The 18905-nt window shown below is 42.0% G+C and overlaps 1 protein-coding gene and 1 long non-coding RNA gene across 6 annotated transcripts in view; one reads left to right on the top strand and one right to left on the bottom strand.

The window, feature by feature from the left end:
* Positions 1–14630, top strand: part of LOC135982670 (uncharacterized) — a 70866-nt gene extending 56236 nt beyond the window's left edge. Inside the window, exon 3 of the long non-coding RNA XR_010600185.1 lies at positions 12013–14630. This is a non-coding gene — a long non-coding RNA (uncharacterized LOC135982670). The remainder of the gene's footprint in view (positions 1–12012) is intronic.
* The window catches only part of ZFAND3 (zinc finger AN1-type containing 3), a 281458-nt gene that overhangs the window by 58585 nt on the left and 203968 nt on the right, over positions 1–18905 (bottom strand). For all 5 annotated transcript variants that reach the window (XM_008174739.4, XM_008174734.4, XM_008174736.4 and 2 more), the window contains one exon: positions 4546–4716. In XM_008174739.4, coding sequence (XP_008172961.1) covers positions 4546–4716 — 171 coding nt within the window. The remainder of the gene's footprint in view (positions 1–4545; positions 4717–18905) is intronic.

Genomic DNA, 18905 nt, shown 5'->3' with positions numbered 1-18905 from the left:
CCGTCTTTCCAGTGAAACACCCAGCATCTATTTCTAGTTGTGACTGCTTGCAAAATGGCAACCTTAAATCATGACTTCTTGAGTTATACAATATCTTAAATAATTAGAGTTTTAAAATATTTGTTTTATTTTTTCTACCACCCTAGCTTGGTTCATCCTGACTAAGGCAACCTGACTTTAGAGGTAAAAGGATAGACAAATAATAATAAACTCAGCTAGAACATTTTCTAAAATCAGCTTCTCTAATTGTGACCGATTACATGTTGATGAGTGAAAGTATAGAGGTTTATCAGTTTGGGGTGATCCGCATAAGTTGCTGGGGACTTATTTGTAATGTGTCCATCCCAAACTCATACAAATCGAACTTTTATGCTAACACATCACGTATATGCAATTTATTTATAATACATACACATTAAATAAAATATTATGATTGCATCGTTAAAGCCAGGCAATGTACCAGCTGAGCTTCCTGCAGTACTGTTTGTTTGACCACAGTGCACACACAGTATTAGTATTAGTTATTCCTGTTTCTCTCACTGATTGCATAGACTAAATGTATTTATGTTATTAATAGTATATCCTGTAAATTGCATAGGATGTGCCACATGGCTGCACGGAATCTAACTTTTCATTTCCTGGCTTATTCTACAAGAACAATTTGGCCCCAAATTTAGGTTTTGTAAACAAGCTTTTATTAACCCTAAATCTAGTAGAAACATTTGCAAACAGTTACATATATCTAGTTGAAACCATTAAAAACCCAGTCTGTATTATTAGGGCCCTACCAAATTCACAGTCATAGGATTTTAAAAACCATAAATTTCATGATTTCAGCTATTTAAATCTGAAATTTCACAGTGTTCTAACTGTAGGGCTCCTGAACCCAAAAAGGGAGCTGTGCGGGGGTCACAAGGTTATTGTAGGTGAGGTTGCTGTACTGCTACCCTTCTGCGCTGCTGCTGGCGGCAGTGCTGCCTTCAAAGCTGGGCAGCTGGAGAGCGGTGGCGGCTGGCTGGAAGCCCAGCTCTGAAGGCAGCGCCGCTGCCAGCAACAGTGCAGAAGTAAGGGTGGCATGATATGGTATTACCACCCTTACTTCTGCACTGCTCCTGGCGGGGCGCTGCCTTCAGAGCTGGGTGCCTGGTTAACAGACGCCGCTCTCCGGTTACCCAGTTCTGAAGGCAGTGCAGAAATAAGGGTGGCAATACTGTGATCCCCTTAAAATAACTTTGAGACTCCCCTTCAACTCCCTTTTGGGTCAGGACCTCCAACTTGAGGAACACTGGTCTCCCCCATGAAATCTGTATAATATAGGGTAAAAGCACACAAGACCAGATTTCACGGGGGGAGACCAGATTTCATGGCCGTGAATTTGGTAGGGCCCTAAGTATTATGGTGCTACTTCATGAGAACCTGAAAGGATCCCCCTAGTGTGGATGTAATTATACCAGTATAGCTGTTCCCATACAGAACAGTGAATAAGCTATGCATAAAGCACTATAAAACGGGTATAATTGTGTCTACACTCAGGGTTGTGCCAATGTAACGGTTTCAGTAAAAAACTACATCCCTATCTGAAATAGTTATACTGGTACAAAATCTGTACGTAGACCAGGCCTTTAATTTAAATACTTTTCAATTTTAATAACATGAAGCTACTAACAACTAAGGGAAGGAGCTTTTTTTTAAAAAAATACAATTTTTAACTTCATTGTCGCTTATGTTGCAATTTTTTGTGATTATTTTGGCATCTAATTGACACTTTTGTTTAACCAGACAGTGCAAAGACCCTTAGACCATGGCTCTCAATCTGTCCAGACTTCTGTACCTCTGTACCCCTTTCAGCAGTCTGATGGGGCTTGCGTACCCCCAAGTTTCACCTCACTTAAAAACTACTTGCTTACAAAATCAGACATCAAAATACAAGTGTCATAGCACACTATTACTGAAAAGTTGCTTACTTTCTCATTTTTACCATATGATTATAAAATAAATCAACTGGAATATAAATATTGCACTTACATTTCAGTGTATAGTATAGAGCAATATAAACAAGTCACTGTCCGTATGAAATTTTAGTTTGTACTGACTTTGCTAGTGCTTTTTATGTAGCCTGTAGCAAAACTAGGCAAAGATCTAGGTGAGTTGATGTACCCCCTGGAAGACCTCAGCATACTCCCAGAGGTACACTGCCACTGGTTAAGAACCACTGGCTTAGACAATAAAATCTTTACCACTGAGACATACATAGTGGGGGAGGTGTGCATTTTCACATTTGCAGTTGCTACTGTTTGGATGGAAATACTTTTCTACTCAGGGCCGGCTCTAGGCACCAGCGAAGGAAGCAGGTGCTTGGGGCGGCCAATGGAAAGGGGTGGCACGTCCCTCTCAGCGCGAAGCACCCGCCGCCGAATTGCTGCTGAAGAATGAAGCGGTGTGGTAGAGCTGCCACCGATGGCGGCTTTATCTTTTTTTTTTTTTCCCGCTTCGCCGCTTGGGGCAGCAAAAAAGCTGGAGCCAGTCCTGTTTCTACTAAACTAGCAATGATAGGGCAACAGTATATTGATTGCCAATGTGATGGCTTTATCTTCATATGAGAACTTATTTTTAAATGGAAGTTTAGAATTTGCAGAATACAGCAAAAATTGCTGATACTAAAATTACACAATCCACTTATTTTTATACTTGCAAAGTTCTCTTAACCTTGATGTTAGGGAGGATTTTTCTGTGTGTATTTCAGGCAGGCATTTACGAACTCCCTCATTCAAATTCTGACAAACGCAGCCTAAGAGCTGTAGCTTCTGCATCCATCATGTTGGGAAGAGAAAATGTACCAAGCTATGTCACAGAGAGCAGAGCTGCAGTAGTTTGCTGAAAATCTCACCAGATGCCTTACTGTGCATGTCCAGAACTGAGTTTTCAACCAGCTTCCATTAAAGCCTCTACACCACAACTTTTGATTGTATAAGCAGTTAGTGGTTTGTCTGATTCTCCACATAGTTTCTGTACACATCTATGGTTAATATCCAATACCAGGGAGTTAAACATGTTTCATCCTTACCAGAGTTCTAGGCCGTACATGGGTGTCTTTGTAGCACTTATTTTCAGGAGACATTTCATATTGAAGATAGAACCCCCTAACTATGCCTGCATAACCAGTTTGCACAATACTTCCTCTCAGTTCTATGTAGTAGGACATCCCAGAGTGCATTGGTCCACATGCCACAGGTGTCGTGTTTGCAAGTCCTCTGAGCACTCAATTACTGTATTGAGGCGTCATGAAAAAAGTAGACAGACTTCACCAAATGTATGAATATCAACAGGATTAGGCAGTGTGGTATGCAGGAAGCACAAACTCGGTTGATACATGGTTGTGTCGTGAAAAAAATTACTATTCAAATAAAAGTACCATGTGTTTGTTGTAACCAAGTCTACTGAGTGTATTGCAAATTGATTACAACAAATACAGTTGTATTTGTATGGATGAGACATTAATTTCTCCCATGGGGTATGTCTACACTACCTGCCAAATCGGCGGGTAGCGATTGATCTATCAGGGATCCATTTATCACATGTAGTGTAGACGCGAGAAATCGCTCCCCGATCGCTCCCCCGTCGACTGCTGAACTCCGGCTCGGCGAGAGGCGGAAGCAAAGTCGATGGGGGAGCCGCGGCCGTCGATCCCGCGCCACGAGGACGCGAAGTAAGTAATCTTAATTCAGTCTAAGATACGTCGACTTCAGCTACGCTATTCTCGTAGCTGAAGTTGCGTATCTTAGATCGATTCCCTCCCTCCCCCAGTGTAGATGAGGCCATGGTGTCTACCACATTCATCACTTTTGCAAAAGAACCCTTTTACATGTAATAATACAAGTTCCAAAGTCCAATAGTTTTAGAGCAGTCTGAATGAGACAAGTTGGTGGTCAGCATAGGCAATAGCATCTCTCCCCTCCCCCACAAAAAAAAAATTTCAAATAGCTGAACAATTTCCTCAACTTATGGAAAAGTCTCCTTTGGGTTGACATCAAGCATAGAAACGTTCAGCGCAAAGGAAAGGGGTGGTTTTTTGGAACGTTACAGACCCATCTAAAGATAGGATTCTTATACAGGGAGAAAGGACTGTCTTGTAATTTACATACAGGACAGAGGAAGACCTGTGTTTCTGCTCCAGGTTCTGCAGCAGACTTTTGTGTGATCTTCAGCAAGTCAACTGACCTTCTCTGTGCTTCAAGCTTCTTCAGCTATAAAGTGGGCATAACATTCATCCACCTCACAGGGAGTTATGAAGCTACATTCATTTATGCGTGTTAAATGGTTTGAGATCCTTTGGTAGAAGGCTCTACATAATGACAGAGCATTAGTGGAAATTTATCTGACAGCATTAACTGTAACTTTTGCCACCAGCGAAAGCTAGATCCTCTCTCTCAAATTTATCTTTAAAAGGTCTGAATATGACTGCTACATTTTCCCATCCATGCAACGGTACCTAATGTCATTCTGTTAGAAAGCTTAATTTTAACAGTAATGACAACCAGTACTTACCACAGCGACATGATCCCAGTTCCTGCTGTACTAGCTCCAGTTTTGTTTGGCACTGGAAGCACCTGCGTCTGCTCTTCTGTTTGGATCGACTGGTTTCCTCAGGCCGGTCATTACTGTCCTCCAGTAGCCGTGGCCGTTTCACAGGAGAAGCCTCGCTCTCTGACTGTGAATCTGTAATATTCAGAACAAACATTTGGAGGAAAATGTTAGAATCTCCTTTTTGAGGTCCTGTTCTAGAAAGATTAACTATTACTTTCATCTGAGGTCACTTGCAAGCAGTATGTTCCTTCCTGCTCTATTGCATATATACATTCTTCAACAGTCAAAACAGGCACCAACTAAGGGAGCAATTATCTTTGTTCCCTAAAAGGACCCCTCCTGGCACACAATACTGAATATGAAATGAACTAGATAACTCCTCCCCGGCCACGGCTTAGTTGTGCACAGTCACATGTAGTGCGCACACCATCCTAAAAAATTGCAAGCTTCATTTTTCATCTCATTTAGTTTCTTCTACATGACTTTATTCCCCCTATACACAAACCAACAGAACAAGGCTTCTGATGAAAGACAACTGAAAGTGAGTTCAGCCTATTTCCTGGCTGGATAGAACAGAGGCTTTAAGGCACAGTGTGCTAGCTATAGCTCTGAAAACTGAAGGCGGAATACAAAAGCATCATACTGTGCCTCCCTTTCTCTACAAGAATAACAATCTAAATGTAAATGATTACACATCACCAAGATAAATTAAACCCATGGATGCTATAGATTCAAAGCACTCCTGGATTTTTTCTTTAAATAGGCACGACACTACTTCCATTAATAACCTTACTTATATACATTTCCTCTTCTAAGAAATTGTGTGGGGGAAAGAAAATAAAATGCGCTACTCTTAGAGGATGTAAATCAGCAGATGCTGCAATTGTTAGTGTATCTATCGTAAGAATAAGAAGCTAATTAATTGTCTGCACGTGACATTTTGTCATATCACAGCGATTGGCACTATAGAAAAGTCCAAGATGAATGGCTCCCACCTTCAAACCTGCCATCTCCGTGTGGGATGCTCTTCACAATACCAACTTCCTTCAGGCTAAAAAGGTTAGGTAAGCATTTTTTTCAGGTGAGATAGTGCAAGAGAAACTGTTGGGAGTCCAGGATTCAGAGAGAACAGGCGTTCCCAGACACCACGGTCTCCCAATATAGTCAGATTTGGAGGTAACCCCCCCCCCCGGCCTAGAAACAAAATAATATATAAAACAAAAATCAAATCTTCTTCCATTTCATTTCTGCAACCACATTCCCCCTTGATTCAACATCCACTTTCTCAGAAGTTAACCTTTCCCTGCATAGGAACAAAAGGCTTTTGTTTCCAAAAAGGTACATTAAGTGGACAATATTTTGAAGAACAGCTCTGCTGTAACATTACAGGCCTGCAATAACGGGGGGAGGGGGGGAAACCCTAACTCAACAGTGCTGCTGCAGCAGAACCAAGTCTTAATCATTTCCTGAAAGTGGGTTTGTCCCATCTACACTACAAATCAAACTGTCTGCAGTACTATTTCAAGGAGATCCACTGCTGAAAGCCAGCATCGAAATGGGTCAATATCCTAGTGTAGGATGGGGTCTGAGAAAAATCCATGTTACTGTAGCGACACCAATTGTAAAAACATACATTCAGCAATACAGAATAAACATGCCTTCCTGGCAGGACCCTGGCTTTGTAAACAGCTTTATTTTAAAATGCCATTGCGGGTTCACTATGATGATGGAAAATGTGTTTAATTTGTGTGAGCTGAACCAATTTTTAAAATAAAGTTCTCATCAGCAAGAATATTTTTAGGACCAAATTCAATGGCCAGTGCTTTGCCAGAACACTCTGTAAAGGGGGTGAGGAAGCAAATCATTACACAAGTAGCAAAGCCACTGCACAGGATTAGCACAGCAGCGTAAACAGTTATTCACACCCTTGTTATTTTCCATATTGATTACTAGTAACCTCCTCTTTGGTTTACTTGATATCCATATTGAACCTCTTCCGCGCCGATCTGTCCAAAATGCATTAGCCAATGTTATCTCATCTAATTAGACCATCTCACCCCACTTCTAACTTGCACCAATGACTTCCCATCTTGTCCACCACCTACAATTTAAACTACTCTACTTTCTTGCCCTCAAATGCAGCTGTGTGTAGTATCCATAGGTGCCTGCCTCTTATACCAGTATACAGGGGACCTACAGCTCATTCATATCCCACCAAAAGATTCACTTCTGTGAGGCCCACAAATGAAACAACTTATTACATTTAAATAAGTTTACCTAAAGCGATTCCTTCTGGATTTCTAAATGCATCTGTTTTTCTGTATCAGTCTTTTAAATCCGTTTTGTACAGATGGCTGGTGCTTAAGTTATAAATAAATAAATATAGGACTGTAGTAACATGACAGAATCTAGCAGGGAAGAGGGAGAAACGGATGATTACTCGTGGGGGAATTCTGCACCATTGTGCATGCGCAGAATTTATATTCCCCGCAGATTTTGTTGTTTTTCTGCAGAAAAATGACTGAGGGGGAAGCAAAGGGAAGCCACAAGAGCAGTCATGAGACCCTTCCCAGCAGTATGTTTTGGGTGCCCAGGGCAGCTGGCAGAGAGGTAAATCATTGTGGGGCGGGGGTTGGGACTGGGGAAGACCCAGCTGGTGGCGCCCACCCTGTGCCAGGTTCAGCTGGGCTGAGGAGGACGAGACTTCCTCTTCCCCTGCATGGCATCCAAGACCAGGTCAGACCCACCCCCAGATTTCTCCCACAGCTGCCGGAAGCTCTGCAAACTCCCCCCGCCACACCCTCCCCTCCCCCGCTTCTTGCACCCATCGCTCCTCAGCTGCAGGAGGAGGGATCCCTGTACAGGGAGCTCATTCCCCATCTGCCCAATCCCCATGCATGTAGACCCCCTCATATGCAGACTCCCACCGAGCCTCACCGCCCCACACTCAGAAATCCCCCCCCCCCCCCGATGAGCCCCACTCCCCCTGCATCTGGACCACCCTGACGGGGGATGGGTGGGAGCTGCACAGTGATCTCCCATCTCTGTGCAGCCAGTGGCCTGTGCTCCCCAGTGCCATGCTGAAGCCTCCACATGTATTTGACAAATAAAATCTGCAGAATTTTGCAGAATTTTAAAATATTGTGTGCAGAATTTTTAATTTTTTTTTGACACAGAATACCCTCAGGAGTAGATGGATCTTTGTAGTTATGGATCCACTGGAACCATTTTACCTCAAACCACCTCTATGCTGCAATACAGAAGAAGTTCCATGACAAAGGTTCTTTGAACAGGCTTCAAGAATCCTGACTAAGCCAGACTCCAGTGCATCAGTTCCACTGCCTTCACTATACCTAACAACATTAGGCTGGGCATACTGGATTCTGAGGGTAACATACACCTGACGTGCTAGGAGTACTCCTTTCCACAGAACAGTAGCCCAAATAATGAAGTCTACGACAGTACACCTCTTCACTGCTAAGCAGTTGGGGGTAACAGGAACCATACCACCTGCCACCTACTCATCACTCAGAGCAACATTCGACACTGCCGTTCCCAAACGGTTAACTTCACACATATCTTTGCGCTGAAAAAAATAAGCCATTCTGGTTCTTCTCAACAGTCAATTTTGCATTTTAAATTAAGTTAATGGAACAAACAGTGGCCTACTGGATTATTATGAAGTCTTCATGAGAAATTCAAATCCACGTGCCAAGCAGTGTCTAATTTAGTTAATATAGCCAAACCTGTGGATACGCTCCCTCTAAATTAGATAAACAGCTGCCCAGGGTCAGGCTTGCAACTGTATAATTAACTACATCCAAATATTAAATTACACATTTCCTGTTGATTAATAAATGACTAATCAAATATATAGATAAGATGGCTCAAATAGAAATGAGAGAAGATTTAGAAATATAGCCTTTTAGATGCCTGTATCTTACTGGCTTGCTTGGTTTAAACACTATTTTGTTAGCATACAGAGAGGTTGCTTAGCCTAATTTTAAAGGACAGTAGCCCGTTGCTCAGTTATCTCATTACTTAGAAATTATATTTAGTATTACATGCTCAAATACTGTACAAAAACTAACTAGCCCTCATGACAAAATGCAATGCAGGGAAGCACAATCCCCACTTTATGGATATAACCTGCTTTCAGGTGCTGATATGTTCTTACAAAACAAGGTGGCATGTGACCAACAGACAAGGGTGGTTTAAAAAAAAGAGTAAGTTTTCATGTTCATTTTGGAGGTCACTTTGTTTCTACTTCTAACACAGCCTGGTGGAGAAAGGGAGAAGAGAGCTTTCATTTTCTTAATTGCAGGTGTAAGAATACAAAGCCTTATTCTCGTGAAGGAAGGAAAAATTAAATAATTGAGCCATCTACAGAGTAACATCACTCTGTCCTCCATTTTCACTAACTGCAACTCCACATTTAGAGATGGGAAATTTGGATTTTTCTAATCTACCTCTTCTAAGGATGCAGATTTTTCTAATTGTAGCTTCTCTGTCAAACTCATTTGAAAGTGAGAGAAGATTGGTAATTTAGTAGAGCAAGTTTTAAATTGGAGAGTTGAGTAGAACAAATAGAGCAATGTTCTTAAAAATTCTGTTTTGTCTCTGACAGAAACTCACAGTTGTTCCTGACTGTCACAGTTCTTGTCTTCATTACTCATGTTCTCCTGCTCGTAATTTCCAAATAAATCGTGCCCAGACTGTCAGAACTGAATCCCAGTCTTCCAGTCACTCTCCTACCACAGCAGAGTTTGCAGCCTGCACACACATGGCTTCACTAACAATCACTGTGGCTCTTTCTTGACATTGCCGGGGGACTGTGAGGCCAGCAGAGAGATGAGTGCTTGGAAAATGTAGAGGATGGGGGAAGAGAAGGAAAAGAAGTAGGAAAGAAAGGAAATCCCTTCCCTTGCTGCTTGCTTTCAAGAAAGAAATGAATCTGTTTAATCTCTAGCTTCATGGCCGCTTTTGAGGCACTCAATCAGGTTTGTTCTGAACCCATCCCATTCTGACAGATTGACATTTATGATTCCAACAGCCTGTGCAAACATCAGTAAGAGCAATAATTAAAGAACCCTCACACATCACGGCCATCTCTCCTCAGACCATTTAAAAAGGAGCATAAGCTGTTAAAACCTCTGTCCACAAAGAGCCCCACATAGTCACAGGTAAAAAACACAACAGAGACTTTGAGAAATATAGGCAGTTTTTTTAGCTAGTCTGTTTTAAGGCGAGGGATTATCATTCTCCTGATATGCTGAACTACACAATAGGAATGTCTAAGAGGAAACAGCCTAATTACCTGATTTTTACTATTGCATTTGCCAGAATTTTTTTCTTTAAATAAACTGTATCGTATATTTCAAGTGAAGTTAAAGTTAACACATCTGTTTGAAATAGTATTTGCTTGTTTGCTGCAGCAATGGAAGTTCAACAGTTCAAGGAGATTGGAACATAACAAAATTTGTAGCCATTTCCCCCAACAATTCCCCCAACCCCTACTCCCCTTTGATATGTATTATGACAACAATGAATTATTTTGAAACACTGGTAATTACATTGTGGATGATGTTGCCCCCACACAACCAAAATATGCATTTTGAAAGCGGGTCAGATATCCTGGTGTTCAACTCTTTGGTATTGTCCATTTCAGTAAGGAACCAATTTACTTTTTATTTCCCTGGATTTCTATAGGACATATTTTCTGGGGTTTTCCCCATAGAGTTCAGGTGTTCACGTCAGAGTCCTGTGGGTCCTCTCCTATTTTTCTCCCTACAGGATCCACATCATCCTGGTTGAGACGCAGATGGAATTCCTTTGAGAATCCATCAGGGCTGCTTCTATTATGGTAGGGCAAGTCAAAATGACAATTCTAGATGGAGAGGTCACTTAACCAATATGGGGCACTCCTCTTCATTTGGATTGAATTTACCATATCTACATAACATTTATATTAGGTTGCCTTCACTGCCTACGCAAAGTAGAAAGGCTGAAAGGTGACCCTTCAGATATTTGCAAAACAGACGGTTGTCACAAACATAGAATTCTGACACCCTCCCTCCCCAAAAAAGGGGGCATTTTCTGTTAGACACAAACAACAAATTGAACAATGGCTGTAGAGATACAGAAAGTTAGAAACAAATGAGTAACGACCTTTTATTACACTTCTGTCCCCCTCGCCAACAGCTTATTTGCATGTGACTGATGGGCCTTTTTAAAAGTAATCCGACGCAGAACTACTACATCACACACCATGTCAAACGAATTTAGTGTTTAACAATCGCCTAGTCTAAGGTTTTTTTCCAAGATTTTACCAAACTAGCTATCTTTGGTTCTTGTTTTGGGGTCTTCACAGATTCCTTAATCATAATTGTTCTCTGGTATTTTGCCCTAGCACTCTAGATAGAGATGTAGGTTTTATCTGTGGTATCTGAACACCTTCCATATTAAATTGCCCATCCAAAAGTCCTACCATAACATAAAATTAGCCTGACAACTCCTATTTTATGCAACTTCTTTCAGTCTTTCTAGGCTGTAGCTCATAAACCCATAGCCACAACACATTTCCTTACTAACATTTAATGAGAAGTCCTGCTGTGATAACTGGGCCTACAAATTTACCCTATTTGTGAGCTCAACTGTGAAAAGTGAGTGAAAGTTCATAAAGTGTCACAATAACCTATAATCATAAATGTTGATGAGAAAAGTTGGAAAAGGGAGACAAAGACTGAATTAGTACAAACAAAAAGGCCTCCTGATATAACTCCAGGAGTGTTAAGATTATGCCTGGTAAATGAGAAAAGCACGGGACTGGAAGACAGTGAACCAAAATTAGACTTAATTGATGGACAAAATAATGTTGCACCCATCAGTCCCTTTTGGGATTCTTAAAAAGAAAATACTTTTTGTGGGACATTAGTGGAGATGAAACAAAGGGGGATAACTGCTGACTGAAAAGAAGGGGAGAGGAGCAAGTTTTACCATCATGGCTGCCAGCCTACCTCTTCCTGGGACCCCGGGATTCACTATGGCACAGCAATGCTTTTGTCATCCTCATCCTAAGAGGTGTCCTGACTAGAGTCTGCCCAAGATGACATCACCACCTCCAGTGGCTCTGGCTAAATCCTGAATACCATCTGTCTTGTGATTGACAAACACACACCTATCCCCTTTGTGTGTGTCTTTCCTTCCCTACCGTATTTCTTCTCTTTCCTGTTCCTCTCATTTTTTAACTCCTGTTTAATAAAAGTCAGGTTTAGGCTGCCAAGACTGTGTATTTTGCAACACTGCTGTGAGCCTGTGACCAGAGAGGCAGCTAAAAAGCTATGTGCTAAACAGCCCAATGCTGGTATAAGTTTGTCAGTTCTTGGAGTGACTGGTAAGACCATGTGCTGTATCTTGTTTTTCCAGCAGAGTCTGCAAGTGACAGTCAACACCAGAGACGAAAGCTGCATTGTGTGCGTGTGTGTGATCAAACTTTAACAGCAGCAGCTGTGACAGCTCCAAGCCTATCTCACCTAACTTCTCTTTTCCCCAAAAGGACAGTTATTACAATCTTTCATACCATCTAAGAGATTGTCAGACAAGGGGGAGCGCTGCCTTTTCTTTAAAAAAAAAAAACACCTCTCTCCAGCTAACGGAAAAGGGAACAAGGGATCCTGTTAAAATGAAAGCCTGATTTAATACTTTACATTTCAAATGCTTTAATTGTTTTTCCTTGTTTTCTGTATCTTTAATAAATGGTTAAAGTAAATTTTTAATGGTGTGGTTGTCATGGTACTAAGTAGGCTGAGGTCTCTGTATACCAAACCCCAAACCTTATTTAGCACTGTTTAATGTTGGACAGTGACGGGTGTGTTAACATCTTTGACACTTTTGGCCCATATATTCCATCTACATTAATACAACAGTCCAATTTCCCATCCTGTTAAGTATTTGTTTTCTGATGTTACTACAGTGTTCTAGCATTATTAGTCACATCAATATCTGTTTATAACCTTTTTGCTCTAGAACTTTGAGAACTTGATTAGGGTTTTTTGGAGGGAAAGATTTAAAAAAAACTTGATGCAATAAAACGTATATAGAGAGTCCCTGTACAACTTAGTGTTTTCAGACTCTCCAGGAATCCCTGCAGAACTTAAAAGCTCTGTTACACATCCTCTTCTGCTTCTGTGGGGTGAATAAAATAGAGAACTCCTCCTGAAAATTATCATTCTGGAGATTTGGGATAGCACCCAGAAACAACAAATAACTTTCACATTAACTACAAAACAGTTCAACCTGCATTTGTTCTGAGTCCTAATGAATGTAACAAGTTTGGAATTCTTATACCAAGCTGTTTGAGATACACAATGAAATAATTGTTAGAAGACCTTCCAAAAGTAAAATACTCGACTTTTGACACACCATTCAAACAGCTGGACCAATCCACTTGAAATTCTGACCCTCTCCTACCCACTCCCTCACCCCCCTAAAAAAATCTGTCAGGAGATTACATATGCAAAATTTCAGGCAGAAAAGTTCTTTTTAAATGTAGACGTTCTTGAGGGAACTGGGTCAAAACTGACCTGAAAATGAAACCTTATTTATTATAGCTGGAGTGACAGGAACTGCTATTTTTAAACTTACTCAAGTTTTCATTTCAAACAACCCCAATTGTTATTGCTTATAAGCTTTGTGAAACTCATCTTCTGGGCTGAAATTTCTAGGCTTCGCTCTTTATGAATGTGAGTGGCTTTGATTAACTAAGTTTGCTCAAAATTAATCTGTTTAGAGTAAGGGGGAAAATTTCCTCCGTTATAAAAAATGGTGATGTAAAAAACTCTAAATTTCAAAAGGGAAATAGTTTTCATTGACAAGTAGTAGAGACTTTGAGTTTAATTGCGAAAATTGGTTTGATTTGACCAAGGTATTACCTGATGAAAATCACACGGTGCAGTGTATGCACAGTACATTTTGAAAAGGACTTTTCTCACTAAGCTCAGAAAGAGTGAAACTACAGAAGGCTGCACTTTATGTGTAAATGGCTAACTGTAGCACAGCGAAAAATTTATCAGAGCCCTTTCATTCACTACCTATTCTGTAAAAGCTACACCTCTCAAACTTTACAGGAGGGAATCTCTCCCTTCACACCTTATACAGTGATTGGGACAGGACGTTCTCATAGTATAAGAATGGCCATAATTGGTCAGATGAATAGTCCATATAGTCTAGTATTGGGTCTTTGACAGTGGCCAGTGCCAGATGCTTTTGACAGTTGGAAGTTTAGGAATACCTGGAGTATGGGGTTACATGCTAATAGCCATTAATGGACCTATCCGCCATGAATGTATCCAATTCTTTTTTGAAGTCATTAATACTTTTGGCCTTCACAACATCCCCCGGGGAATGAGTTCCACAGGTTGACTATGTGAAGTAGTACTTCTCTTTGTTTTAAACATGCTGCCTATTAATTGTATTGGGTGACCCCTGGTTCTTGTGTTATGTGAAGAGGTAAATAACACTTCCTTATTCACTTTTTCCACACTATTAATGATTTTATAGACCTCCATCATATCCCCAGTTAGTCATCTCTTTACCAAACAAACAGCCACAGTCTTTTTAATCTCTCTTCATATGGAAGCTGTTCAAAACCCCGAATCATTTTTGTTGCCCTTCTCTGCACCATTTCCAATTCTAATATTGTGCTTTGTAGGCAAATAGGAAGATAAGGACATTACCTTTTAAGTTTAGATTGTAAGCTTCTCAAGGTAATCATAGAAGGATGACAATTTGTAGAGGAGAAATGGAAAAAAGACAAACCCAAAGGTGGGGAGGGGGAGGGAAGTGTAAACTGCAGATTCCTTCCTTCCTCCCTCTTAACTTTCAGCAGTTTGCTTGCCCCATCCTCATCCCCTGAGTGACAAAGGAAGCATATTGTAGTAGAATGTAATTTAATTAGGTTGCTACCATCACTCTAATGAAATGAAACAGACCAATCTAACTCCACTATCCAAGATGAATGAAATGAAAGTAGTAAACACAAGTGAAAAATAAACTAGATATTTAAAACTCTTGAAATATTAATCTAAGGTATGATTAGTAAAACTTTGTGGATTTTTTTTAACTTCATGGTATTCCTTTAAATGTTAATAAATCTTGTCAAATTGGTTTGCTTCCTACTGTCGCTGAACAATTATGACATCTTACAGAGTGCTCCTACACTACAGTTTGTTTGGTGGTAGAAGGCATTCTCCCCCAATCCACCATGTACTTCCATTGGTGTCATGCCTGTCTTTATCTGGGACTGTTAATTTCTTACACATCCAGTTAATTCAGTTAATGTGCATATTCAAATGTAGTCAGGAACCTGCATTACAGAGTTCCTTTGATGGATTAATAGAGGTATTTCGGTTAGATTAAATGTGTTATAAGGCAATGGCCACCGGAATGTTGCTAGCTGAAGAAAAGCTTGACCTTGTTTATAAGCAAGAATAGTCTGAATTACTCTGGCTCACTTCCCAAATCACCTGACAGAAAGGAGACTGCAAACCTCTAGAGCCCAAAATAGCTGCTCAGTTTATGAATGTGGAGGAAGATGGAGAGCCTTCTCAAACATTCAGTCTAGCACCAGCTGTCTATTGTCTGTTACAGGTGCGAGCAGCTGAGGTGCTTGTCTAAAAACAGCTGCCAGCTGCAAACCCATGCTCCTATAGTAACAACTAGTGATTGGCAGGTACCATGCTGGGTTTCTGTTGACCCTTGATCATTCTGGGCAATTTATCCAGTGTAGAAATTCCATGGTAATCCAGGGAGGTTAAAGGAAGTTGTTACAGCTGGGAAATTGAATGCCATATGATCCTTACATTCATCTTATCAGCAAAGCAGAGAGTGACATCTCAGCTTTTGGAAGACTAGCAGACAACTTCCTTCACAGTAAACCTGAACTATTAGCTTCCCAAATATGTTTTATAAATGCCAATGAAAAAAAATGATAAAATAACCTGGAGGAGGTTTTCTTTTCCATTCATAAAAATTAGTACTTTCGCACTCAAAAACATTGAAACCCTTCTAAAAAGTAAAAATTCCACAACGCACTAGGTCACAAAACAGTTTATAGAAAGTTCAGCTAAAAAGAGGGGTGCTAGTGAGGTTTAAGGAATGGGAATGACCTGTGTCATGGAAAGTGTTCAAAATAGGTAGGACAGGACAAGCGTAAACAAAAGTAGAGAGGTCAGAGCAGAGACTCAAGAAAAGTGACCAAGTAAGGAGAGGGGAGGATATAAGGTCATACAAGGAGAATGATGGAGAGTTCTGAAAAGCAATTGGATATAATCATGTATATCGCGTGCATCCCATCCATCTGTAGTATTTGAAGAAAACCAATCCCTGGAAGACCTAAGTATGTTTACATATGCATATGGTTGTTAATCTCTGAGAATAGGACAAGAAGCAATGGTCTTAAACTGCAGCAAGGACAGTTTAGGTTGGACATTAGAAAAAAAAAACTTCCTTTCAGGATAGTTAAGCACTGGAATAAACTGTCTATGGAGGTTGTGGAATCTCCATCATTGGAGGTTTTAAAGAGCAGGTTAGACAAACACCTGCCAGGGATGGTCTAGATTGGGGGGTGGGCAAACTACAGCCCTGCAGATCTTTTAATCCGTCCCTCAAGTTCCCACCAGGGAGTGGGGTTGGGGGCTTTCCCAGCTCTGCATGTGCCGTGGCTCCCGGAAGCAGCGGCATGTCCCCCCTCTGGCTCCTATTCATAGGGGTAGCCAGGGGGCTCCATACACTGCCCCCGCTCCAGGCACCGCCCCTGCAGCTTCCATTGGCTGGGAACCACAGCCACTGGGAGCTGGCAGGGGCGGCACCAGCAGATGGGGCAGCGCACAGAGCCGCATGGACACACCTCTGCGTAGGAGCCGGAGGGAGGACATGCCGCTGCTTCAGGTAAGTGCCGTTCGGAGCCTCCACCCTTGACCCCCTCCTGCGCCCCAAACTCCTGCCCCAGCCCTGATCCCTCTACCATCCTCCAAACCCCTCTGCACCCTGGAAAGCCTGCTGCATCCCCAACCCCTCATCCTCAACCCCACACCAGAGCCCGCACCCACAGCCGGAGCCCTCACCCCCTCCAGCACCCCAACCTCCAATTTCATGAGCATTCATGGCCCACCATACAATTTCCATACCCAGATGTAGCCCTCGGGCCACAAAGTTTGCCCATCCCGGTCTAGATAATACTTAGTCCTGCCTTGAGGGCAGAGGACTGGACTAGAAGACCTCTCAACATCCCTTCCAGTCAACAATTCTATATAGAAATAGGACTCAATGGTATTCAGCTTGTGTAGTACACAAATAACTGACTAACACTGTACATATAACGTGGGAACTTTGAAGAGAGTCAGCAGTGGCTTAACTGTTTCCCTTGAAGTCACTGGGAAAAATCCCATATTTACTGAAGTACTCACATGTTGTACTAACTGGAAAGAATTGGTAAGCAAGCTGTAACATTATCATTCTGCACAAGCTGAAATCACTAAAGAGCTAACATTACTAAGAGCTGAGATCACTGAGTGCTGTGTTAACTAATGGGGGAGCCTGAAAATATATTGCTAAGCGGCTGGCAGAGCGGAGCAGTTTGTGTGACAGTTGGGGCGGCCCACGGGACAGCGAGTGGAGTGAAGCGGGGTGGAGCGAGGCAGAGTGGAGCAGTTCGTGGGATGGCTGGAGCGGCTCACGGGACGTCTGGTGGAGTGGAGCGGCTGCGGGTGAAGGCTGCAGCAGAACCCCACAGAGAGGCGGGGCAGTCAGCCTCGGACCACGTAAGGTGCCCCTTAACACCCCGCATGCCCCTTTCTTCCTCCCCCCCCCCCCTTTCCACCCAGGCGGGGGGGGGGGTGAACTCTGCAGATTAACTTTTGAACTCTGGGGCTGCACTGACCAGGGACAAAGACTTTTGGGGTGTTGGACTTTTGGAACTTCAGGGTGATCTTTTGGGTTGTTGGACTTAAGACCCTGAGGGGAAAAGGATACTGCCAAACTTACTTGAGGGTGGGTCTTTTGCTCATCGTTTGTGTTAGTAATCCTGTTTGTGGTGTTTCCCCAACACAATGCCGCATTGTTTCCCTCCTTTATTAAAAGGATTTTGCTACACTCAGACTCCGTGCTTGCGAGAGGTGAAGTATTGCCTCTTAGAGGCGCCTGGTTTTGCATTGCGTTATTGAAACGGAACCCTAGTTACTGAACCCGACCCTTGTTGCTGCCAACTCAGATGGGTAGAAGGGTTACATTGCTAAGCGGCTGGCAGAGTGGAGCAGTTTGTGGGATGTGGAGCGGAGCGGAGCAAAGCTGAGCAGTTTGCAGGACGGTTGGTGCGGCCCATGGGACAGCGAGTGGAGTTAAGCGGGGTGGATATAAACAGGCAACTCCTTCCTGCTTCAAAATACTGAGTTCTGTGTGTAACCCATCCATGTCCATATCAATCAGAAGGTGGACGGTATTCAAGGAGCTGATTTTTCAGACAAAGGTTCTGAGTAGATGCTACTTGTTCCCGTATTGTGTGTTGCTTCCTCACCCCACCCCTACTAGATAACAAAGGATTTCCAAGGCTAAACCACAGATGCAGCAAAGGAGGAGCCCTGAAAACTTTCCTGATTGCTACAGAGCAAAACACTTTCTGCTTTGTCTCTTCAAAATAGGGTTTATGAATATCTATAGAACAGATGACATGTTCCTAATTATAGTAATCTTGCAATGAGAGACACGCACTCCATGAGTTGCTGTGTCATTAATGTCAAGAATAAAATGTATATACTCTTCTATTTTGATAAATATTCTACTAAACGCATTCTGAAATTAAATTGCTGATTTGTTTTCCAACTACTTTCATTTCCAATCAGCATTATCTTAAAAATCACATTCTCTCTGGATCACTTTGCTGTTTTGGGGCACTATCCTTAGGAAAAGACACGGTGGTGTGTAGATAGCTTACACTTACAGATATCTGCAGTAAAACAAAAATCAAGCTTTTTGCTGAAAAATTTATACTCCATTTTGAAGAGAGATTTGGGAAGCATCAACACTGATTTATGATGAAGTGCCCAGTTCTGTGCTAGAAGAGAAGTAGAACAAGGAAACTGAAGTTCAGGGAATACACATATGGATCTTGTTTTGACTTGATTCACTCCTGGTTCTTTAGTAAGGCTTTGGCTACACTGGCGCTGTACAGCGCTGCAACTTGCTGCGCTCAGGGGTGTGAAAAAACACCCCCCTAAGCGCAGCGAGTACAGCGCTGTAAAGCGCCAGTGTAATCAGTGCCTGCAGTG

This window comes from Chrysemys picta, chromosome 3 (genome assembly GCF_011386835.1).
Source record: "Chrysemys picta bellii isolate R12L10 chromosome 3, ASM1138683v2, whole genome shotgun sequence".
NCBI lineage: Eukaryota > Metazoa > Chordata > Testudines > Emydidae > Chrysemys > Chrysemys picta.
The sequence above is the reverse complement of the archived record's forward strand: the minus strand, read 5'-3'. Positions and strand labels throughout refer to the sequence as shown.